This window comes from Neopelma chrysocephalum, unplaced genomic scaffold, assembly GCF_003984885.1.
Source record: "Neopelma chrysocephalum unplaced genomic scaffold, ASM398488v2 Primary Assembly neopelma1_66, whole genome shotgun sequence".
In the NCBI taxonomy this organism is placed as follows: Eukaryota; Metazoa; Chordata; class Aves; order Passeriformes; family Pipridae; genus Neopelma; species Neopelma chrysocephalum.
The window spans coordinates 2,763,500-2,790,427 of NW_020897725.1; the positions used below are offsets into that span (position 1 = coordinate 2,763,500).

General features: G+C 39.3%; 1 protein-coding gene across 5 annotated transcripts in view; it reads right to left on the bottom strand.

The window, feature by feature from the left end:
* The window catches only part of TRPS1 (transcriptional repressor GATA binding 1), a 209,604-nt gene that overhangs the window by 169,503 nt on the left and 13,173 nt on the right, over positions 1–26,928 (bottom strand). For 2 of the 5 annotated variants that reach the window (XM_027684369.1, XM_027684365.1), the window contains exons 1-2: positions 12,853–12,873; positions 2,447–2,605 (exon numbers count right to left, since the gene is read on the bottom strand). In XM_027684369.1, the coding sequence (XP_027540170.1) occupies positions 2,447–2,483 (37 nt within the window). In that variant the 5' untranslated portion in view covers positions 2,484–2,605; positions 12,853–12,873. Of the gene's footprint in view, positions 1–2,446; positions 2,606–10,900; positions 10,921–12,852; positions 12,874–26,928 lie in introns of those variants that run through there. The other 3 variants (XM_027684368.1, XM_027684367.1, XM_027684366.1) reach the window with 3 other exon arrangements.

Sequence of the window (26,928 nt, forward strand, 5' to 3'; positions counted from 1 at the left end):
TCAGTTTCTCTATAGCAAAAGTTTCCCCTCCTACTGCCCATAAACTTCAAACAGGATTATACGGATATTCTAGAGTCAGGCTGCACATTATTCATGTAATTAGTTCTATTTGCCAAACAAAGAGAAACTAACTTTATTAGGAAACCCGTTGTCAATAAAATTTTACAGGCCTGGACCCAGACATTTGACATCACTATGTGGCTAAGTCGGGATCTGCCCTGAAAACACCTGGAATCCACATGGATCTAATCAGCCAAACCTTCCTCTGCTCAGTCCTCTTTGCAGACATAGCCACTACTGCTAAATCTGCAAGTACACTTCCAGGATCCATTTAAGATAGCTGAGACAGGATAGCAATAAGGATCAGAGAGAAAAGAGGAGTCTGCCACTGGTGAGTTAGCTGCTCACTCAACAGGGGAGATTATGGAAGGACAAGTAATCTGACTATGTAGGTACTGAGTCAAATTCTTCATCCGCTATATATCTTCACCTTCTGCAGCCTACTTAGAGAAAATACATATATGAAACTGCCCTGCTCTCTCTACTGTGTGATTCTGGATTTGATATTCATCACCAGATGGTTTGATCCATTTGTGTTCACATGCTAGCTATGGGCAGAAGACAGATGTGCTACAGCTTTTTCTATGCTCTTAATCTTTGCCAATGCTGTATACAGCAATGGATGTTTCTCTTTGCCAAATTCTGTGTGGTCTGGTGGCAGCAGCCTGCAGTACCACACGAGATGTGAGCTGCAGACTCAAGTCTGAGCCTCCATTCCCAGGTCAGCCACAGCCAGGCCCTAAGGAGGCACTGGAGATATATACTGCTCTGCAAAGGGAGGACCACCTGACGACTCGGGAGCAGCACTGATGCGCTCCAAATGGTGATGTATCCAGATCTTGGAAAGCTGTGGATTACCTTCTCAAAACAGTACTTTGAGAAGTACAGCTGGGGACAGAGGTTAAAAATAAAAGAACAGGCATCTGTACATCCTCTTATTTACATCTGCTCCACATGAAAGGGCACTGTATGCTCTGTTGATAAAAACAGACGACTTCTTAGGGGAAGTGTTCAACTTGTGTCTTGGGCTGGCTCTGTTGTCTTTGTGGTTGAGCTCATCCACAGGCAGCATGGGCTACAGCAAGACGGCTTTCACACAGAATGCCAGCTTGTGTTACAGAAATTTTGACACTCCGTGTGGTCTTAATAGGTTTCTTAAATGCCTACTGTGATTCCTTATTGTAGAAGACACGCATGCTTGGGAACCAAGTGTCTTCTCTTAATGACAACCACACCTACCAGGATATGTATGTACTAAATTTTACTTTTTTTTTTTTCCAATAACTTCTCAACCATGAAGTCACTCAGAACTAAGAAAAAAAAAAAGATTTTCTATTGTGGTAAGAGAACAATTACAATACAGACTCGGCCTACTAAAACAACATGCACACGTATATAATTCAAGGTATAAATATAGTCCTCAGCCTTTTAGCATATACTGCTTCTCTGTGGGACTCCATAAATGCTCTTGGTTGACACACACTAAAAATATCTGTGAGCATCTCTGGTAGGTGTTCTGCTAAGTCTGTATTTTTCTTCTGTACACCTCCCAAACCTTTTTTAAAATAACTTCTGTTTAAATACAATCCATGGCAGAGGACAGAGAAAGAAGTCCTGACTGCGAAGTGAAGAAAAATCAGAAATCGAGAAAGTAAACATCATGACTGTTACCTCAGTCAAAATTAAACAAGACTAAATGCAATGTTTTAAAATGTTTTTGTTACAGATATTTTTGGCAGATAAGGAAAGCTTAGAGATTTGCTATCTTCATAGCAACTGACAAAAGAGAGTCAGAAAAAAGGACAGAAAAAAGTCTCTATAAAGAAAAGAAAAATCTGGACTCTATACAGGCTAACTGGACAGTAGATCTAGATTCTTTGGTTCAAATTTTCCCAATACATTTTGGAGTCTGTGTGTTAATGGAGGGGAAAAAAGAAAAACATATCTGCCTAATAGAGCTTTTTCATGCAGTATTCTACACTTGGAGAAAGAAAGGAAAGAAGATAACATTGATTTAAATATAAAAACTTCCTTAAGTTGAATTTCAAAGTATTTTCTCCTCTTTTTTCTTTTAGCTTTTGAAAAATCATCTGTCATTTATTTGCTTGATATCCACTCAAGGGGACGGTAAGAAAAGACACAGGTTTTTTGTCGCTGAAATTCCTCCACTATCATTTTTCAGAGACATATTATGTAAATAAAACTACATTTGCAATACTCCTAAATCGAAGAAACCATCCCCTAGCAAGTCATAAGTTAGATACAGAAAGAATATAGCCACTCTGAAATTATTATCTCTAAGACAAATAACAGATTGCACAATGTTTTATTGTGTGCCAAGAACGTTTTCGGTTAACAATTTCACTTGAAAAAATAGATCACATACTTGTAAAATCATACCCAGCATTGACTTCATAAGGCATGTGGCTTTAGAGTGCTTTTTACAATTATTAATTCTATTAGTCAACTAGCAGACGGGCTAATGCAACTGTCTTAGAAGATGCACGGAAGACACAGAAGACATTTTGAGAGCTGATCTGTATATCTGCAAAACAAAACAAAAAAAAGGTTTTCCTTCCTAAATTATGCATTCAAAATATGTTTTTTACTTAAAACATTATTATACCTATTGTACAGTCACATGCATCTGTTAGTGGGCACTATACAAATAGTGGCTGCTGTCCTCTATTTCCCTCAAGCATGAGAAATCCCATAGCTGCCTTCTGCTCAGACACACATTTGCACACACATAAAAACAGACAAAAAATATCTCGGAGGTAATGTTCACCAAATACAAAGTTTAAAACAAGTTTAAAGTAACTGTTGAAAACGAGCTGTAGAAAAGAAGTGTCTTAAAAATTCACATATATTAACAGGTATTGGGCATCATAATGGGACTGGCCTAATGGGATAGATAATGGCATACATTAACTGATTCATATCCAGGCACTGCCATCAGCAAATGGAAGTTATCATCTGCTGGCTGCCTTATGTCCCACTTGAAACAAATTAGTGGTGTTACTTTCGTTGTTAGCAGGCAACTTCCCACATCTCAAAAATGCCATCCCAATAGTAAGCACATTTGTTGGGTGTTAGTAACAAAGCCAAGTGATGAACAATCATTGGGATTGCATTACCTTTTCACCACTGAAAATAGTGATCTTCCCAAAATAAAAGAATTACTAAACCTGATATGAATGAAAGGACTTCTCAAGTTGAGGGAATCCTGGATAAGGCCCAGACTGCAGAATTTGTCTTTGGTCTCCATAATCCAGGGGTTTGTATCTTATTTTCATTACGCTGAAATTACCTTTAAACTACATAGGGTTTTTTTAGCTGATATAATCACTTGCAGCTATTTTAAAGTAGAAATAATAATAATAGCTATACATATTTTTCCTCAAAACCAGCCAAGGCTACTCTACATGACACATGCATCTGCAAGGTACAGACATTTCTGTTGAACGATCACATCAGTTTATCCCTGGAAACAAATAAGTGTAAACTTCTACTAAAATCAGTTTGTAATTCAGGATACAGGATTACAATAGTGACTAATGTACTTCTTTAAAAAAAAAACAAACCAAACAAAACCAAAAAGCAAATTCTGGTAATCAATAGTTTCTTATGGGTGATGAAGATAATGGCTAATTACCTGCTGATCATCAGCTCCGCACCAGGTCATTGTTATTGCTCATTACTTTTACTGAATGGGATGGCTCGTCATCAAAGCCTATTGCAACAGAATTGTTGACTGGTGCTTGTGCTACAGGTTTAGATGAGATCTTAGTCATATGATCTCTTTAACAAAATAGTCCATCTAGAAATATGTCTGAATTTTACGAGATGCCACTGACTAATCTTTGTACAAGTAGATGCACAAGCAGACGAAGAGCAAACTGAGTTAAGGGTCTACGAAGATTGCGATATTATCAGTCAATATGCTGCAGCAACAAAAAATTAAATGAAAATATGCATTTATATTCAACAGGCTCAAGTAGGACCTCTTTGTTAAGGGGTAGTAAAATTAATACTCTTACACTCATATATATTACACACCCACGCAAAGACATATAATGCACATACAGTGCTTGAACATCAATCATTTTGCCAGAATAATGCAGCAAAAAATCATTAACTCTCAGTGTCTCAGCTTAATATATGTCTAATACTTACCTATCTCACAGGAGTATTGTGAGGCTTAATTAATTAGTGACTGTAAAGCACTTTGTGATCCACTAATGAAAGGTGCTACATAGCACAAAGTATTATTAAAATCATTAGGACCACAAAAAAAGCCCTATGGAATTCCAGCCTACACTGTCTGTTGGGGTTGGGAGTGATCATATTATTAAAAGGAGACTGTCAGACTAATTTTCATAATTTTTTCAAGATTTTTTTCCCCCTTTGCTGTTGTGATAGCATGTTAGTAGCTAGAAATTTAATCTTATCATCTTAATAACATACACTCATGTAGTTTGTTACTGCAAGGCTAGAGAAGAGAGCAGGGCTTTTGGCATTCATCTGGCTTTCCCTTTTAAGAAAAAAAAATAAAATTGAGAGACATATTTTGACACCTTCCCACACTCCACCCCAGCAGGACAGCCGATCATGTGAGATTGTAGGGTACTTGCTATAGCTGCATGGGAAAATACTGCTGTGGTTTTAATTTCTCTCCTTTTTTTTCTTCTTCTTTCACACACAAAAAAAAATTTAAAAAAATTAAAAAAAAAAACAAAGCACAAAACAAAATCCAGTTTATTACACATAAATAGGCCACAAAGACTATCTGCTGTGCTTTATGTAAAAAACCCTTAAGCGTTCAAAGTTTCGGCTTCTATCAAGGACATAAAGTCCTAACCAATCTGGAGCCTTCTCTCCACTCTCCATATAACAATCAAGCAGCTTTAAGGCACACGATCTCCAAAGCCAGAAAGCTCCTGTCTTGAGAGACTGAATTTCTGGGAAAGCATCTCGGTAGCAGGCTCCATCCTGGGGGAGCCACCCGGCACCCAGCCCTCCACCGCAGCCCGTCCCGCCGGGCTGGCCCAGACCTGTGCCGAGCACAACCAGAAAGTTAACAAGCTCATTAGTACAGCCCACAGTTCAAAGACCTGCATGTTTTTTAATTTAAGCATTTTCAAAAAAAAAAAAATCTGTAAATACACTGGAAACTCCAGGTGAAATTGCTGCCCTCACTGAAAATTAGATTACATTAGATGCAAACTATTCCAGACTCAGACACAGTGGCACAGGACTCGCTAAAGCTTCTACCTTTCTACCTTTCCATGTGGACACTTGCTCAGTGAAATGACAGAAGAGAGACACACAGCTTCACATCCCCACCATCTCTGGCTGGGACACACAGCAAGAGGCAGTCACACACAGTGCTTCTCTCCCAGTTTTGCTTGTGGTTCTCTGAACAAGCCTGCCAGCAAACAACCAACACATGGCCCAAACCTTTCTCTGCTGAGAAGGGAAGGGAAGAACAACCCCTTTCATGTAAGGAACTGAAGAGTCAGGCCCTAAAATGTGGGAGAGCAGAATAAGCTTAATGACAAGCAACTGCCTCTTCAACAAGACCACGTCCTCCCCACTTTGGCACCAGTGTCTTCAAATACACCATACAAGACAGGGGATGCCATAGCTCTAAGCAACTGACAAATTCCAAAGGAGTTTTTAATCTATACGTGTTTTTCTACAAAGCCCTAAAACTGCATGTCAACTCTTTCCTGCCTGAAATTGCTAGGGTAGAACATGCCTCCTGGTATCAGCAAAATTTGGCAAGATCAGACATTGTATTTTGTACAAAATGCATCTACTTGATATTCTTCAGTCTGCATGCTCCACTGAAATTATGATAGCTTCATCGATCTAGAAAATGTAAGGAGAAAACCAAGCCTTATACGTCATACTAGTAGAGCAGCATTATAGCAAAACGTTGTTTTTCACCTCCTCTCTTACTCTTCTGAATTTTCAAACTCTTCAGTTAGTCCCTGATCACCAATTTGCCAAGACCTGTTTGCAATTTTTTTCCCCACAAAGTTTACAACAAAGAGACAAGTAAAAAGAGCTGCAGTCTGTTCAAGCTTGCTCCTTCCCATTTACATTTACTTTTCCAACATCAATCGTTCTCAAATCTCTAAAGGTGCACTTTTGGACATCTTAAATCCTGTTCAGCTACAAAGTGCCATCACCTTCAAACAACTCTCATCAGATAAATCTCTTATTAATTCACATTGAATTAATTCAAAATGATCTTTTCTATTATTATGCTTCAGAGCATTGCACACATCGGTAGTCATCTAGCCACTGGAATAAATCTAACCTTTTCTATGGGTATAAAACAGACACTTGGTCATTTCAGAGAGTTTAGGAGTGGCATTTCAAAATAGATTATTTTAGTCCACTTCCAGGTACTTATTTCATTTTAAGCTCCCTCCTGGGATAATCACACAGACACTTTCAGGAGAAACCAAAGGCAAAAGGTAATGTGTCTAAAGAGATGACATAGGTGACATAGGGTGGAATTTTATGCTATCTTGGAACCAAAATGAATAATTCTAAAATTGCTTTTATTTAAAGGTTCCTGAGCATGTCAGTTTGCTGCTCTGCATTTCTTACTGGTCTGCTGCAGAGAGCTTGCTCCTACCTGCCCGCCACTGCCATCCATCCAGGATAGCAGAGCCCAACAAGGCAAGATTCACTTTGCCCTGGCTTCTAATCAACTACCTAAAAGCACTGTGTAAACATGACAACCTATTAAACCTCAACAAAGTTTGTGAAACAGGAAAGTTAATATCACTGCCATTTTATGGATAAATAAAATTATCTACAGTAATGAGAGACGCAAAATTCACGGTGTTCAAGGCAACGTGCAGGCAGAGCTCTTGGGTAGTGACTGAACCTGGTTTCTCTAGGTGTCCAGGTCCATATCCCTCTCCTGTATGTATTTCAGTAGAGAGAGCATCACCCTAGCACTTGGCAAAAGGCCAAGATCCAGTAATTTAATAAGGTGCAGAAGGAGCACCTTGTGCAAAAGTCTAAATGCTCCAATTTATCATGACAATTATGGGATAAGCTGACATTTTATTTGTATGTAAATTAGTCTCCAAAACAGCATTAAAAGGCCACACTTTCAGAGAACATTGCACCTTTGCTTCTCTGTTCTGCATTTATCTAAACTCAGCTTTGTATATTAAAAGTAGTTTAATTTTTATGTATTGATGCTGCTTTGCATGCTCCCGAATCTGCTGTAACTGCACCACAGAGAGAATCCAGCCTGATTTGCCTAGTGCAATAAAATAACTGACTTCTGCCAGGACTGACACCTCCTATGAGAGGCCTGCTATCCTCAGTGAATCTTCTGGTTATTCTATTAATTTGCTGCCATTACCCTTTATGGAATGTAGAACATTCCCTATTAGATGAGACCAGAGGTCCATTTAGTCTGGTGTTCTGTCCTGGAGAGTGGCCAATACCAGATCCTTTCAAAGAAGGTTCAACTGCCTTTGGACAGATAGAGAATCACCTATTGAATCACTGTGAAAAATAAATCGCTCCTAATCCTCAATCCTTAAGACAGTATCCTGCTTTCTGAAGAGAGAGTTTGTAGCCCTTAATTATCTCTCACATTCTATGATTTGTTGTTAAAGAAGTCTTGTATATCTCACTTCCAATAAAAGTGCCCAATATTTATCTGAACATTACAACGATCCTAGTATCAGTAGTATCTTGTAGCTCTCACTTAACAATCTAAATCTGAAATAAAAAAGGCGAAGTATTTAAGTGTTTTGAATTTGCTTCTTGTCAATATAGCAGTTTCTCCTCAATCTTATACTAGCCAGAACCAAAGACCCCTAGGCTGTTGTCACATCCATCCCATCCCTACTGTTCATGCTGTCTTTAGGGCAAACAACCACTGTCTTGCCAAACTCTTCTGATAGGTGTGGCAACCTCATATGTTTCAATTTCTTCTCAGCCTGAGTAAACTCAGTGTTCTTTGTAATCCAAATGTCCTTTGAAGACAATGGGAGTTTAGGGTTTGCAAATGACTCAGAACTGAATCTGAGTTGAGTGTACTGGCAGAGGCAAGCACAGTGCTACCTTGAGATGGAGAGTGAAGAAAGAAGGTGACCTCCTGGCTCCTAGGCAAGAGCAATTAGGTATGGATACAAGAAGTGACTCATTTGCTCTTTTGCATTAAAAATAAAAAGGACTGATCGTATTTCCCTTGAAGCTAATGGCAAAAGCCCCACTGACTTTGAAAGAAGCAAGACTGAGATGTGCTGTTTCCTTCTGCCAGGTGAGGTCTGTGATACGAGAGACACAATTCTCTTACCCAAAACCTCAGTCAAATGGAACCATAAATTACTTTGGAGAAGAGGAAAAGATGCAAGGGAGATAAACAATGGTTTTGGCTAGCATTCCAGAAAAGTTCAAATAATTTTATTTCCAACTAGAGGCAAAAACCTTCCATTTGAAATGAGGCTGCAATTTCAGAAAGTGGGAAGGAATCAGAAGTCTACAGCTTAAACCTGAAAAGACACTATTAAATCATCACCGGAGAGGGCATTATTGCAGTACTTTTCCAGACAGACCAGAACCAAGATGAACATGAGTTTGCAAAAATATCCATTTTTTTTTTCTTTTTAGAAAAAAATTGGCAAGGCACAAGTTACATAGGTAAGAGAGGGCAACCAAGGGCAACCGGAGTTGAGCCCACGTACATCAAAGCAGACTCTGGCTTTGGGTACCCATCCAAGCTGAGCCTTCAAAGGTACTGATGTTGCCCTATTGTTTAGCTTGAATCTTGTCTAAGCTTGCTTAGGAGAACCCACATTCAGAAGTATGGGAGAAGGGAAAAAGAACACACAATTTCCAAACTGTGATTTCAAAACAAAACAAAAAAATGTAAATCTACATGCTGGAGGGTAATACTGGTAAGCGTGGCTAGCTATTGTTGCTCCATGCTTTTCAATTTCCATATATTAGCATTCATTGCCGACATTATTAAATCCAAAGTTATTTGGATGCTTTGATCAGTAAATTGAATCTTGAGTCTATATACGATGTACCTATACTCACGTAAAGTTTACAAAACTATCATATTTCCCTATTCTAACTCTTTCCCCCACATGCTGTGAGTTTCCATATATCCCACAGCCATACATTCCAAACACAGATTATTTTATTTAGTAATTTATTCAAGAATTTAGATAAAAAGAAAAGCAATGGAAAATGTTTGGCAATCTCTATATAAACAGTTTCTATACATTTGGGTTGAATCATCCAGTAAGCTCTCATCTTGACATGTTTGTGATAGATAAAACTTTCATCACCAATATGCCCTCCTGTCTTGAAGACCAGGATACAAGGGGATCCATATTACAAAATCTCTTTTACTCTTTATGACTATCACAAAAATTAACATCACATTAAACACAAGCAAGTCAGAATTTTGGCACTGATTATCCTCTCGGCACAAATAACCCCACTCTCCATTGTGAATGGAGGAGAAACAACAGCAGTGGCAACCACAACAAAAGAGTGGATTGTGTGTTCCCTACACAAAACAGAAAGCTGTGCCTATTCAAGAAATCTTGGCCATTTGTCAGAAATTACAGAACTGATGTTGGAGCCCAATATTAGCTCCAGCCAAAGCAGTGGTAAATTACCTTGCCTTTGGAATCATCGCTATTAACTAGGCAACACTCTGTTGCAGCACATATCATATGGTCCTCATGAAGACTCAGAAACACTGAGGCACTTTCTTAAGACAAAACAAAGTAAAATGAAAAAAAAGAAAAGAAGACAAAAGTGAATGCAAATAGATTCACTTGAGTGGTTTGTCTATTATTTGCCCTTTTTATCTCTTATGTATGTTTGTTTTGAAGCTGAGAAATGAAGTGAAATGCTGATGAGAAAGCTACTCTTACAGTGCTTCCACCGTAATAATTTGTTATGAAATGGCTTTACAACAGAAGCATTTTTCAGATAGCCATAAGAATTGAATGCACGCATTGACTGAGGAGTATGATGTCTGTTTTACCCATTTCAATTCTGCTCGGAAAAGAGGGAAGCAGGGCGCAGAATAAGGAGACTCCCCGAGACACTGCTGATGTGGCTTTGCAGCAGCTTCATGTAGTGAGTGCTGGCAATCCTTCAAAACTGGCAAGGGGTGCCAGCGTCAGCCTGCTGACTGCTGGATGAATATATATAGTGCAAATAATTCTGTTCTTGAATCAGTTTTTGCTGAACTCCCACATAAACTTTCCATGGGAAAACCTCGTAATGCCTGCATAAGTGATTTTATGAATCTAGCTTTCAGCTTTTGATAGAAGATTTCTTACGCTACTGGCTTTGATTCTTTATTGCACAAAGGGGTGGTGCCAAAAGCCTTCACATTAGCCTCAACCATACAGACATTGGAAATTTAATGTAAGCATTGGCAATCTGCCAGGATCATAAAACACATTAGAAAATAAGATTTAAAAATTGATTTTTTTTTTCTGAGAGGTAAATATGTAACTTCCAGAAACGTGGGTGGCAGAATCTGCACACAGCAATGTATACACAGGAAGTAAAAACTACTGATAGAAGTCAAGCAGAAGTCTTCAATCTGTAGAGACAAACAGAAGTGGACAGTTGTTTTTTTTCCCAATGAAGATATATTTTGAAATATGTTGGACATTGTATCTCTTTTCCATCCAATAATACATCTAAAATGTTCCTTAAAAAAATATAGAACTGCTTCTCTAAAAAAGTTACAAGAGGTCCAACCACAGATAACACTAATACTTTCATTGTCAAAAATCCCCTGTACGCAAGCATGCCTAACCACATTGCTCCTGTTTTCCTTCTCAGGGCTGCCTTCCTGCCACCTCAATTCCCAATCCAGTTCCTCACCAGTTTTAAGAAATATCCAGCAATGATGTAGGGCTGATTTGTTGCACTGCGATGTATCCCACAAAAATTGAAAGCTATTGTCGTGTTTTCACTTACAAAAAAAGCAACTGTTAAAGCAACTTCTGGGTTCACTGGCATCTTGGAGTCTAAAAAGTCCCAAAATTATTTGCAGAGGCTACAACAGCACCTTCTTTGAAGTAATGTTGAAACTTGTGCAGAGGAATTTGGGATGTACCTGAGATCTGAAGGTGCAGGCTACAAATTAACACAGCCAATTAGGTGGAGAAGCTGAGAGTCCAACATGGATGGGGTAAGACAACCACAACTGAATAAAAGGACTGTCAAATGTGAGCCAGTTGGCTGAGTATAGATCATGTCATCCTGCTCAACTAGCTGCTGCCCAATCAATAATCTGTTGCTGTTTGCTCTCCCCATGCCAATCAATCCAAACTAGGGCTGCTTCTAATTTTCCAGTCTAGGAATAGCTTCAGAACATCCACAATTGTTATTTCGAACAACTCAAGAGATAAATGTTTCATCCACACATCAGCGTGCAAATTCTTCCCAAAATGGGACTAGTCAAGAGTAAATAATTACTCCTGTAACAGTTTGATCTGATAAACTGCAAGACATAAGGCTGCAAAAGTGATCTTTGTACCATCAACAGTCGGGAGAGAATCCAGCTTCTAAAAATACTTGATTAACTGATACAGGACGCAAAAACTGTGGTAATTCTGTAGAGAATGTTTCACAACAGATTTAGCAATTTTTTTAGGGATTAGTATTAGCTATAAATTTCTTACCCACTGAAATCTTGTACAACAGGATTTATACTGCAAAGATGTCTTCCTTTGAAGAAGACAGAGATGAAATCAGAGCCAATTAAATTTAAGCATCTCTTAAACAATTCTTTTGTTAAGCAGTATGTATTGAAAGAAAAAGAATTCATGAGAGGAATTAGAAATTATCTTTATAATTTGGCCATGGTTTCTCTTCTTCTGAGTAATGAGAACAGCTCAAGATCACAGATAAAAATCTTAATGTCATAAGACATTCGTATAACCATTTGTATGTAGATAAGATGAGCATATATATGCATACATGACATAAAGAACAGAGACTGCAATAAACAGATATATTTGTGATATAGACAGTACTCGGGTCTTCTTCACCATGAAAATCTACTGTTCAAAACAAACACAGAATTGAGTCTCCCTTTTTTAAAAGATAACCTTTCATATTACTGAATCCCCTATCATCTTGATAGGCCTTGGCCTATTAATGGAAAAATAATTACTCTTTATGACTCCCAGATCTAAATGTGATTTCCAATCCCATTACACCCCAAGTTGTTTTAGCTCTGGGTTTCCTTTGGGTCTAAAACAAAAATACCCAACAACTATGCACATAACCCTCACTCTTCATTCACACACAAGAGAATCTACATGCTGTTCCCATTTTGCCTGCTCACAAGATGGCACGCTTGTCTCATGTCTTACATCAACTGCAAGTAAGTCTGTATTATACTCACAGCATCAAGGATAATTAAAGGTTGGGCACGGAGGTGGTAGCAACACGCTCCCACATCACCGATGGCACCGGCGGTGCTGCAGGTCCGTACGTCTGTGCTTCAGTGCCTGAAAAACTACGTAGGCACTGACCTGCTGGTTCTCACTTCCCGAGCACAGATGTGGGAAGCAGTGCCAGTTTGGAAACTGCAAATCCCAAAAGAAAAAAGTGTGGCTTCTTTAGCCCAAACTGAACTTTATCTACCTAGAACTCTACCAGCCTTCGAGCTAAAGGGCTCTTATGTAAGTCAGCAGTACACTGTAATCTGGGCAACATACACACACTTGATGAGACTTTAAAATTGCTGAAAATTACCATCTCCCTTGCGTCTTTCTAACAGCTTGACATATCGACGCCTAATGTCTCATTATGTTTCAATTTCAATCATGACTGTAAATCACTGGAAATACAGAAGAATGAGACGTAAGGTTTGGGTGGAAAAAAAAAAGAGGATGCAAAAAGACTGGACTTTCTGAAAATATTAAAATCTGCAACTGAATCATCATATAAAACTGAGAAATGGCAAGTCTACAGGAGGTAGTGGATAAAGACCCTATGGTTCACGCATCACAGGTAGAGAGTTAAGATTTGTTTGGATTTAAAGAAATATCCTTTTTTTCTTTTTTTCTTTTCTTCAAAGACAGGTACGGGGGAATAGAAACAACAGGAACATTGCTGCAACTGTTGATTTCACTTCCAATCAAAACAGAAAAGATACCAACTTTAACTGCATCAAGAGAGTGTAAAGTCACGGACTTTTCTTTATGTGGCAGGCAAATACGCATACTTAATTGTACACGCAAGCCCTTCAAGTTAATCTGTGTTCTTTATACAGGTAACCAGCTGCTAATCGCTTTCTCCAAATCCCTACATTTTGCCCTGAATTCACAACATCACGAGACATTTTGATCCCTGAACCCAGCAAAAATGAAGTCCATCTTAGGCAGCACTGGAACTGGCATGTGAACACTGTAACTAGGATTCAAGAAGTAAGGAAATGTCAATCGTTTAGGCATCAAGACGAGCAAAAGGAAAACCATTGTGCAAGCTCACACTGCCATAGCAATGCTGTGCAAGCTGGAAACAGTGAAGCCACAAGAAAACACTAGGCACTTCTCACTGTCAGCTGAACTGCTTCCTGTAGTTACAAATATACAAGGGTAAAGTGAGAAAATTTTTAAAATGGACTGATAGAAAATGAATTCCCAAATAATACTTGAAAGATTAATCAACAACAGTCTATCAGCATAAGATACTATGGCAACACAGGATTTCTGAAGCAGACAGCCTGGCATTTACTTGCTTTGCTACATGAGAAAAATCCAACATCAGATCATGGGTGCATCTAAACTGTGGGATACTCTTCTGCAGCTCCCAGCTCCAAATGCACACCCTGGCAACATCCTGACTACACATCAGAAAATCTGGTTTGGCACCATTCTCCTACGCATTTTGAACCCCAGCAGCAGAAACTCAAGCGAACAGACGAAGTGCAACGTGTGCCATCCAGCAGATCAGGATTGTGGTGCCTGGTCTGCAGGAGAGAATCAGCAATTGCTCAGTGCTGGCTTATGCTTCCTACAAGCACTCCACATTTCAGCAATATTAACAAGACACTTTCTGCTCTGGTTTATAAAGTCATTTTTTCATTTTATTTCTTTCTTTTTTCCCCTTAAATAAAATTTATTAAAAGAGGAGGGGCAGACTCTATGGCTAGGCAAGTAACTAAGGACTGAGAGATGTCTCTTAATTTCCTTTGTGTTGTCAGAAAAGCAGCATCATACACTAACCACTCCCACTCCAAAACAGCCATATCATGGCTATGTTTACACTGGTTTTGTAACACTCATCAAAAAGTGAGCCTGGTCTTGAAGCCAAATGACAAGGCAGAGACTGAAACTACTACTTTATTCTCAAGTCACTTCTTTCCATTTGAACTAGTCCATCAGGGTCTAAAAGTCTCATTTCAAGCCGCTGCATCGCAGATGAGCTAACAAGACAAATACTCAAGTGAGTTTATGCAGAAAATACAAAAGAAACTGGATTATAACAAAAGTTTTGGAGTATCTTCAATCTAGAGAAGTACAGAGATATCATACAGAAAACTATTGAAAATTCTATTATAAGTGAGAATGAAAATTAGCAGGGAAGACTGCATGCTCTGTGAAATAACAATCCTGGGCAACTTACTAACTTTAAATGATTTAAGAAGCTAAAAAAAGAAAAAAAAGAAAACATAGTAGTTGACTACAAATATAAACTTGTCCAAATCACAACTTTAAAAGGCCTTATGTTCCAGGTAAGAATTTGAGCAGAAACGGGTAAGTAATGATGTCACAGATGACATTGCATTAAGAAAACTATTTAAAAATGTTCAAGAAATAATAATTTTAATGAAAATTAATGAAGATACAGAAGATGTGACTCTTCTCTATATGAACATGTGAAGTGCAGCTCATTAGACTAACAACACAATTGCTAGCCGTGGGTAAACATCAGGGAGGAAAAACTTAGGATCCAGTTGGCATAAGAACAAATAGACTAGCCATGATTAACTTTGGGCTGAAAATGAGAAGGAAGGGTTTTAACTGACAAAGCAGTGAGGCTATGAAACATCCTTCCACCAGACGCTGTGAAGGCAAAAAAAACCCTACCTAATTTTAGGATAAAGGTAGGTCACTTCATAAAAGGGATTACATACTGTGGTTGATGTTCAAAGAGCTACCCACTGCTCATAATTCCCACAGAACTTCAGGACAACATACATAAATCCACTTTTTCAGGATGTGCACGCTATTCCTTAAAAATGTACGTGCTGGCACTGTTTCCTCAAGAGCTGACGGGGTAAAGGCTATTTTTTGTCTCTATTATTTTTTAAAAAATATTTTTTATTTTCATAGTGACCTTCTTCATTTCCTTTAAGGCCAATAGTTTTAAAAAGACACTATCTTCTGCCTTCAAACTGAATACAAGATACGTAAAGTCCATTACTTGGGTAGAAGGAATTAATTGTAGCATCACAAACATTCTGTCAAAAAAAACATCCTTTCCATCTAACTGTCTCACCAGTCATTTATATGTGTGATTGTGCCATACTCCAAACAGGCATTGCACAGTTCTTTTTGTATTTTGAAGGCAGTTATTAAAAACGCAATGAGAAGGCAGTTCTTGAGCCCTCTACATAAGTTTCATAAAAGACACACCCAGGGTTGCCAACACTGCTTTGCCAGGACAATCTAACCAGAGCTCCATTTAAAAGGGGGAAAAAAAATCAGGCAAATTATTTTCAGTCAATTGTACACAAAGTTTGAGTGGGACAGTGGTCTACAGACAAGATGCATGTAGAGCGAGTTCAGGCATTTTGAGACTATACCACGCTAGTCATCAAAAAAAGACTTTTTTTATTTTATTTTTTTTTTAAGACAAAACATGTTAAAATTCTGCATATTACAGTTTTCAACTGAACTTAATCTATTTGGATGAAACCAAATAGGTAACAGCTCTCTCCACTGAAGAAAATAAAAAACTTTTGCTCTGATTCAAAGGGGATCTGTCTCTCTGCTCGGTCTTGGGGCTACCACATCTCTCTAGCTTGTTGCAACACCCCTGTTCTCACACAATCCACAATGTAAAAACAGAGATGGCAACAGATGGCTATGCAGAGAAGCCTGATGTGGTCAAACTGACCAATGCAACTCTTACAATTCCTAAAAAGCTTTTTATGGGGTTCATTTGGGCCTGACCAATCTTCACACATTATTTTGGTTAAGCTGTGTAAACACCAGGCCATTTGTTCCAAGTTTCTTCTTTTTCCACACTAGCACAATACATCACTATTCCTTTTTTTCTTTCTACTGCACTGAAATGCATTTAAACATGTATTTATTTATGGTACAGGCTATTTGCTAGAACCAGGGCTCTCGGATAATCCTTGATTTGGCAGTCCTTTCCAGCATCTCGTTTCTGCCTGACATAACACATAAAGGTTTTTTCCCCACTGGAAATATACTGGTGTTTCACTTCTGTTTGTGAAAAGTGGGAAGACTGAAGATTTCCCCCACTAAGCATGTAGAGAGGGTAACCCTGACACAGTTCAAAGTAAAACTTGTGACATTTCTCATTAGGAGCAGAGCTGTCACTGAGTCAAGGAGAGGGTGCCATGGGCAGATCCAGAGGGCAGAGCCACAATCTGAGGGTGCAATTTCATGATGGGCTCAAGTCCTGTTGGCCCTGAAGGAGCCCTGCCCGTCACTTCACCATTCTCTGCATGCCCAGGCGCTGCCCTCTGCCTGCACCCATACTCTGGCCAAAAATGCCCTGCTCACACCCTGGGGCTGGCAGGAAGCCATCCTCATCTGAATACTAAAGAACAGCACTATTAGAAATAAACTATCAGTTTATATTTACCTTTCTACCAAGTAATTCAAGGAGTTTTATTTCAGCGAAATTAAGTTCTGGCATATTTTGAACAATTTACCCAAATCCTTATTAAAAATACCAAAATTCAGGCTCCAAAACCCACTGGAATTGGTACAATCAAATCTCTATGTGAGTTATCAGCTTCACTGTCTCAGTAACTAACTCAGTGCATTTCTCTGCTTGGTTCTCTCTGTAAGCTGTCAGAAGAAGTCACTCTATCAAACAGAAATGTAACGCTATTTTTATTGCTTATCTCTTTTGCCTTGGGTTACATCAGTAAGTCATATTCCTCTGTCAACTTGACAAGTCTTTTTGGTGTTGACCTTAAAAGGACACAGCTGTGACAACTTTGGGGGTTTTTTTCTGTTAATAGTTCTCAGCTGAATACTTGTTCTTGATAGTCCAGGTCTGGCACTGTATTGTCCTGTGAGTAGACTGTGCACAAAGCTTTGGACATTCAGTCCAATAGGATCTTCCAGACTTTATTGCAGGAGGCACTGGAAAAGTCAGAAGTAGACATTATTCCGGTAAAGCCATGATTAATTATAAGAGGGCTTCTAGATTTGGTGTTATTTTCTTAATGCTCTGTAATTAATTAATATAAATATACATCCTTATTTCCACAGCCTTTGCTCAGGATATTAACTCCAATCCCTGGACTCAATCCCCCCTGGCATTTTCTCTTGTGTTACATAAATTACTGTGGTTGACTCTCATCAAGTTCCAGAATCTGAAGACCAGGATCAAAAATCTGCTCAGGATTTTAAACTAAGGAAGGAAGAATATACTATGAACTACATACTATCAACTTGTCTTAATACAATACCCCAGGTAGGGGATATTTGGAAAATACAAAAACTATGTAGGTATTCTGAAAACAGCACTTGGTATTTCTGCCATGCACCACCCAATAAAGGCAACACATCACTGATTTAATGAAACAACATGATTTTGTGCCAAATACCTCAAAAAGTAAAGACAAACAAGTACATGGCATATTTCAAATTCATTGCACTATTTGCACTGGTGGTCATTTACACGAATATAGACTTTAATTACAGTAATTTATACATCACCAGTTTTAATTGTGATTTAAATTGACAGGCCAAAAACATCAACATACACATACGATGAGGTTAAAAGAAATTATTTATGTTTTCACCGTATTTCTGAAAAGTGAAAACTCCGGAAATAATTATTAAAATATGTCAGCTGTCACTATATGTAGTTGTTTTATCAAAGGAAGGAGTCTTCCTTTGGATACCGACTTGTATACGTCATATCTATATGCACTTAATTAAAGAGTTACAGGGCTCAACATCATCTTCTGTGTTTACATGTGGTTTTACGTTGATATATATCACAGATTTCATTCCATGTGTTCTATTTACTAGATAAGAAAGCTTTTTTATAGTTTATGAAAGCTGGAATTACATTAAGAATCATTAAAAATCTCTTTAAAGTATTGCTCATCAATTCAATGATGCCCAAGGTGTGCAGGAAAGAAAAAAAGAAGAGGTTTACAAATCTGTTTTGTATTTATAACTAATTTAAACAAAGAATTACACGTGAATTGTTCAGTGTACAGTTGTTCATCCAATTGTTTTGGTTTATCACATTGTAGAGGTAACAAATTTCATCATCTCACGCTCTGTTTTCCTACATGGAATGGAAAAATAAAGTAAATTTTCTGTTGCCTTTTTTTTTTCGTTTTTCAGTTTCTGGTAATTTTAGTTTTGAAAATGAGAGTCACTAAGCAGAATGTAAAATGGAGAAAATAGTGTCACTGCACCAGCATAGGAAGTCTCTGGCAAAAGTTGATTTAATCACTTCCACAAACTGGTTCCAGGTGTTTAGCCATTTCCACCAGGATTGTTGTGTGACATTACTTAAAACTTTGGCAGCAAAGAGGTAAATATACACAATCAAACAGTACATAAAGCTGTGTAGACTTAGACCGTAACACAGATCAAAATCTGAAAGTCCTATTTTTTAAAGGTAAATATCTAAGTATTTTTTTAAATACAGGTTTCTTTATTTTAAAGAAAAACTTTTTTCTCTTAAGCATTAATTATTGTGTACCTTTGTTATTCATATTAGATTAGTTAAGAGTCCAGCAACTGTTTTAATATATACTGCAGTAGTTTCATAGGATAGAAATATGCCTTAATATGTTATACATTAAAAATCAAACCACATACATGATGCTACCAGTTTCGCTATGCTCCTGCAAGTATCTGCAACATCAGACTATTATCCACGAGATGATCACAGAAGAGAAAAAACTAACTGGCAGAAGTCTCAATGGGCTTAAACCAGAACAAAAAAAAAGTGTACTTAATTTGGGAGCTGAAAGTCTGTCTGCAGTTTGGCACATGCAGCACATCACACCATGTAATTTTATAAAAATCAAATAACTTTGCAAATCACTTCAAATGTTTCCTTTCTCATTGGTTTTAATCATGTTTGAAAGGAGAGAAAAAAAATTACAGGATTAAATGAAAGCAAAATGTAATGATCTAGGACCGTAATTCTCCTGAATGAACATTCCTAAATTTTTGGATCATGGACCACTGTCAAACTTCAAACATAATAGGGAACTACTATGCAGCCTTCACATCAAACTTTTAATTAAAATCTCTAAATGGATGATATGATACTGCAGATCAGTATCATACCATGATTATATGTGTCTGCAGACCACAATCTGGAAACAAATATATTAAAGGATTCATTTTCCAAAAGGGAATGCTAGTCTCTGGGCTTCTTGGAATATGTGTTTTATATGTTGAGATACTACACAGTATCTTAGCATGCAAATATCTGAAGACCTCCATTTCATGAGTTTTTAATAGTACAAGTGAAAAATACCAGTTTAAGACAGGATTTTTAATGAACTATCCTGATATCTACATCTCAATCTAGCCTGCTGGGGTTTGGAGTTCTTTCCATGCAAACTGACCAGGCTCACATCCTCTTTATAATAACGTACCCAGAAGGTGTGGACAACAAAGTGATTTCCAAAGATGTCCCAGAAAGGGCCAGCCTATGAACAGGAAAAGCTATACTTGCTTCAGGTCAGGCTTACCACTACAGAATGTAGAACAGAATTTTGAAGTTTATGTACATACATCTATTATTTGTAATATATAGTATTAGTATAAATATACAATATACCGTTATGGTATAAAAAAATTATGTTTCATGTATATGTGCATATATGTACATATAAAGGCGTTCAGAAGGAAGGGCAAAGAAAAAAAAAGACTATATCCATTCTAATGGCTTTATCTAAGTTTACTGAGGAAGGAAAAAAAAAAAAAGAGAGAGAGAGAAGAGAGAGAGAGGATTATCCTGAAGCTGGAGCGGGACAGCCGTGACTGCTGTTTTCTGCCTAGCACTTGAGTGACAGCGCGGGGGGGAAGAGTGGTTAATCACCGCATTCTGGGAACCGAGCAGGGAGAGAGGGAGCAACTGCTTTCCGCAACACTTCCTGCGATAAGGCAGCCAGCGCTGGCACACGGACACACACACGCGAGAGGCGGCTGCGCGGCGCTTCATGCGACTGCAAACGTGACCTGCAGCCCTGCACCCCCGACACACACAGGCTCACTCGGAACTTTCAGCTCTCGCCAAACGCGCTGTTGGGGGTGCCGGGACCCGGGCGGGAAGGAGAAGCCCGGGTTCCTTCCCTCCCCGCGCAGTCCGGCGGCAGCAGAGCAGCGGGAGCCCGCCCCGCGCCCGCCGGCGCTCGTCGGTGATGTTCATTCGCAACACGGGCCCAGAACTTCAGCGCTGAACAAAAGCTGCCGGACTGACACCGCAGCACAGCCGGGATTCTGTTTCTTTTCTTTTCTTTTTTTAAGTGCGATCCCAGCAAAATTTTAGTCGCTTAAAGTCAGCGCGGTACCCACTCCCCGCCCCCTCACAAGGCACTGTTACTAAGTCTTTTAAGACTTCCAGAGAAAGTAAACGAGGCAGGGGAGGCAGGACAGGCATTAAGGCCAACACGTCCCATATCATCCGATAACTTCCCCTTACATGCCCAGTACAATGCGGGTTTGCTGATCACAGCTTTTCCACTGTACCAGAGCCAAGTGCAGGCAATTACTTACACTTACGTAGACTTTAATAAGAGATAACAGTTATCTCTATTGAAAAAGCATAAGCTGGATTTTTTTTCCTCTTTTTTTTTTTTTTTTAAATTTGTCTTTCATTAATAAACTGGTTAAAAAACACACTAAAGGGTTTCTGTGCGAGGCACTGGCTCCCCCGGCCCTCTGTAGAGCTTCACACCGAGCAGAGCAGCAGGTCCGGATGGAAAAGCACCGGCGGAGACCAGCCGGGTCCCTTAACCCCCCGACACCGGCAGGTCGGGGGTGCCAGCGCGGGGCTGGGTAGGACGGGGCCGGGGGCGGCTGCCCCTCGAGCAGCGGCATGTCCCGTCCCGCGGCGCTCCCGCCGGGCCCAAATCACTGGGATCCAGGTAAAAACATGCCCCCATCAGCCAGGTCCCCCGGCCAAGATAAAGGCAAGAGCAATCTCCGTATTTTCAATGCAAATGAGATGCAGCCCGCAGGCGCTCAGCAAACTGCCAATGCATTGGGGATGCCCCTGCTCTTAAGCTTTGTTTCCATATGTGCTGAAAGTTGATGAGTGCTGGTCGTGTTTTTCTTCCCACCACCAAAGGACATAGCACAGATATAGGAAGTAGGAAAACTGATGTTCCAGTAGCGCTTATAGACTAGATGGCTGCTGCCAGCATCTTGCCAGTCGTATCAGTACATCTACCAGTGCAGTTTCACTGGTATTTATTCTAAAATTCATGTTGGATAATTGTAACTCAGAGCCAGGATATCTCTGAACAAAAGGAGAATATACTGCATTTATGGAGTCATCATCTCTGCATTCCCGTTTTGAGCAAAACTATCTGACCCTTACAGATTTGAAGGGAAGGATTTCTGCATAGACGGTCTACCTGTGTTTATAAAGCAGGGGCATTTTATATGCTGCAGAATCATTACATGTTAACAAATGAAAGAAGGTTCCATCACCATAGTATGAACTCACCACACGTGTTTAAAACAGATATTAAAAACATGATTCACTGTAATAAAGACATCCCAAACAACTATTTAAAGTGATTCAAAATACAAAATTTGGGGGTGCGGAGGTGATGATACAGTGTACCTACCTCTCCCCACTCTCCCCCCTAAAGAAAATACAAAATCCAATAATAATAATAATAAAAAATAATAATGGCATATATTTATACTTATTTATACTTTATGTAGAAGTACAGCAGGGTTCTTAAGATTGGGTCTCGCTTTCAGTTTCACTCACCACTGAACTAGTCAGCTTTGCTTTAAAGAGGTGTGGAGTGTTACTCAGGAGTTACAGAAAGTACATCGGCATGTTAAAGAAAGACAGAAAAAAACCAGTATCGTAATCTATGCAGGGAAATGATGGATAAAACAGAAGTTACGAGTCTTAACATACCGCTCAACAAATCTTTTCCTCCCAAATGCATGACAGACATAGGAACAGGAGCTCCGAATACTTACTAAACTTATGCAGAGAAATAAATGGTTATCTGTTGCGTGACTTACAAAGCCAGAGGAAAAGGAAAGAGCAAATTTTTCATGGAAGTCTTGGATCTATAGGCTGCGCATTTACCTCATTCACATCCTCCTTCTTTCACTGCACTTCATTGTGAAGAAGGCAGCCTTAGCAATATTCATCTTATAAATCCAAAACATCGCAGAGACCACACTGCAGCAACAAATCTGCTTCACATGCATTGACGTACCTCCTCAACATCTGAAAGAAATGCCAGCTCCAGTCAACCCATAAGAGACATGTTGCCTGACTCTACCTTGATGGTATTGTTTATGAAGAAGATGATTTACACACTTGTAATGATTTCAGCAGCTACTTTGCATACATTACAGAGAGAACCTGAAACATGTGACCTGCTTCACAGGGCAGGATTATACCTCTGTTCTTGTTGTGTCATGTGCAACCACATTATTTAGTAGTTAAAGGCAAGTGAGCGCTCTGGTATTCCATTGCCCTCGCCATGCATGCAGCGCGAGAGTTTCAGCATGCCTCTGAAACCAAAGGTTAGCCTCCCAACTTCTAAAGATAGACAGTTAAATAAATGATATAATTGTCAAAGGGACTCAGTCAAACCTACCACATGGCTCTGCCCACTCAGGATTATGACGTTTACTGGCAGACTTTTTAGGACAGGAAATCTTTCATGGTGTTAATAAATCTGTAACAATGATCATATTCTTAGGGACCACTCCAATACAAACTTTCATTAGCACTGACACTGCCTCTCGCAAAGCACTGAGAATCTATGCGTGATCATCATCAGCTTGGAATAAACAATAAGAACTTTAAATCCTTTTTTTTTTGGTGTTGTTTAAAAAAGTAGGACAAAAGCTTTTCATAAAAATGGAAACTAACACCCAAAGAACGTCTGGGCTCAGCCTGTCAGCTCCTTCATAATTCTGAGTTGTTTTTATTGATCCATACACTTCTTATGCACAACTTCATTACTGCTTTGATAATTACAAGATAATTAAATACAAGACAGAGCAAGTACCATGCTGGGGAATCATTTAGTGAGTGAACTGTTGTGCTGAAAAGTGGAATTCTTTATGTCACTCACAGCACAGTGATACATCAGCAATAGACGCCACAGGAGCTATTTTGGGGATGATCCAGTGGCTTACCGGAGCCACAGAGGGCAACAGCAAAGCATAAGGTTCAGAATTCAAAGGAAGTCCCACCACATAGGCCTTCACACTTTGCAAACATGTAAAACAAAAGCATGTTCACACGCAGGTTTACAAGAACTTCAGAGCAAGTAGAGCATTTGGCATATAAACAAAAAAAGTCAATGTTTGAAATTTTTGATTTAAAAAAATAGAGGAAAACTGGTGGGTTGAGGGGGAGTTATCTTAGCAGCACCAGGAGTGAAGGCACCAAAGCTCTGGTCACAGATTTGCCACTGGCTCACTAACACTGCAGTTATTTAGATTCCCTGTGCCCTGGCTCACCCATCAGTACAATGGGTATAATACTTCATCCTGTCCTTAAGAGGCAATTACTGCTTGTAAAATACTCTGGGAACCTTGATTAAAATGCACAGCAGCTTTGAGATAAGTATTCCCTCTGAAAGAGCGAGCAAGCTGGGTTTTGACGTTTTGACGGTGGGAAGTACTACCTCATGGTTGCAAAAGAAAAATAATCATTCTGAATGAGAAGTATGTGCCTGATCTATGCACATCTGTAGGTGGATCCCTCCTGGATTTTATTTTTTTTCCTTTTTTCAGTTACTCTGTGTATATTGCAGAGAGGAGCAGTGAGAACAGATAATTATAAAGCTTTTGAAAAGCCCTGGTATTTTCACCAGAGGATCACAGTGGGCTGTCTTCAAGAACTCTGATGCAGAACTATATGTAATTAAAAAACATAATTATTTGTAATACTCCTCAAACCCTGTTTTCATTAAGGAGGGGAGAGGGAAAAAAAAAGACAGATCACTTTAAATATGAATGCTTTATGAATAAAGAAAATTTTTTTTAAATTGATGAGCATTCATTTTCCCAGTCACATAAAATAGTTCATGTAAAACATAATTATCAACGTTTTAAACCACATTTTCCCCTTGAAAATAAATAAATAAGCAAGCCAAAATCTTTTTTGTTCATTAAGAGCCAGATCCAGCAGAAAACATCTGCAGACTTCTAGACCAAGCAAGCCCTGGAAGGCCATGGGTACTGGCTGCACCTCGTGCCAACCTCAGAAATTTGGCTGGTTCAGAAAGATTTAAACAAAACAAAAAAAGCCCTGCAGCTTTACATGTCTGGGAATTGTGGAACTGCGTTAGGTTTATGAATAAAGAACAGGGGTGAGAAAAAAAAACAACTCCTTTTAAAAAGGAGATGCCTCTCTACCTCCTGTCCTCCACCATTCTTCGTGCTAGACAGGGCCTCCTCTTCCTCCCCAGGGACAGCAAGGACATCAGCGGCTGCAGCCCAAAACATGGGGTCCACCTGCATGCCTTGCTACAGAGGGGGTGGGGGCCCCAAATCTGGCACTCGCCACCACTTTGCACATCCAATAGGCACCCAAGCATTCAGCTCCCAGCCATGCTCCCAGACGCATGGTAGCTGCCACTGGCAAACCCAAAGGAGCATCCCTGGGATGGCAGCCGGCCTGAGTCGTTCAAAGGACACTGTAGGGCCACCGCAGAGGGGCAAGTGCTGGTTAGGGTGAAGAGCCACCCCTGCAAAGGTGGCCAGGGGACACAGTGGTCTCCCCTGAGCCAGCAGCCTCTCTATCCCCATGGGAGGATCAGGCCCTGTGAGCAGCCCAGGATTTCTACCACGGGCTTGAACACGCTCCAAGATGCAGTGGAGGGAAAGAGCCTCAGCTACCGCAGGCACCCAGCAACACATATTTAGATTTTGGGCTACCCTGAATATGTGTATGCAAACACCACAGGGGAACTGACGGCATTGGTGAGGCTGCATGCTGAAATAAAGGAAAAGTTTAGAACGAGGGCCCTGCTGCTGCAGTGGATGACAACTAAAGAACCTGCTGCTAGTGTAGCTGACACATTTTTAGACTTTCAATAGAGATAATGGCTTTTTCTGACTAGCTCTTCACTACATCCCTCTTTGGGAAGCCAAGAAACCTCCCACTGATTGAAGTCACACCTTGTCTTTTGCCCCACTCAGAGGACCAGCCTACATTTTGGATCAACACCCCACTCATCTTGTGCAGCTAGCCCTGTGCAGGGAAAAGGACTGGGCAGGTATGAAAAGACCAAGTAACAGTATGTCCATGTGTTCTGCTTAAAGCCATCCCAAAATTCTGGTTTCACAGTGTTCGTTTTATAGACACCTCCTTGAGAGGAACAGCAGATGCAGTATGCTGCCTTGGTTAGCAAGATGTGATACACACAGAGATATATACTGGATATATATTAGGAGAGCACAGAGGGACTCTGTGCAATGACCATATTACTGCAGACACTCTGCAGGTGTGTATTTACAATACTATTTATATAGTGCTGAAAGTGCACTACATTAATATACAGTGTGCATGATTCACTGTCATTAGTCCTGCCTTCAAATAATATGGACCCTAAGATAAATAATATCGCTAGAGCCTCTCCCATACAATACACAGACTTGTTAGTTTAGTTATATATACAAAATTTCCAACTGCAATTAGAGGTTCTTTTTAAATTATAAAATGTTCTTGAAGTGAAACCTTTGTTTGAGTTGAAATGAGCCAGCTGACATAAAAAAAGCAAACTGAGAAGCCAGGAGACTTGTATTTAAAATGCAGAATAAATTGGATATCTTAAATAAATAGCATTAATCTGAACATGCAGTAAAATAAACCATGTATTTTAACAACACTAGATACAAAAAATCATCATATTTATCATTACAGCTTTATATACCTGTTGGATTACTGCTTTCAAAGCCTTAAGAAATGTTCCAGTGTCTTTGAATTCAAATGCACTTTCTTTATGCTAAATCTGTGAAGGTGCTCTTGTGGGAAACACTGAATTTAACATTAATTTTTTTATTAAAAAGAAAAAAGCTTACACAGCCTCAGAAAAAAAATCCCAACTTTGTCCATTCATCCTTTGATTCTCTCTTTCCCTTAGTAAAATTATTGCCAGAAATTAAGCTAATCTTTGCAACGACTTTTTCGTCTTTTGTAAAACCAAGGAGTTTAACCAGCCTGCAGTTCTATCAGCTCTGATGAACAGCTCACCATAAAGATGAGATTCTTGTCATTTTTGTCCATGTCTAACATTTAAGGAGGAAAAAAATTAAAAGACAATAAAAAACCACTGAAACTCTAAATTCTGGCTATGAAACATCTCAGTAAGACACCAAGATAATGCCTCACAAATCAAAACAATAGCAGTAGTAC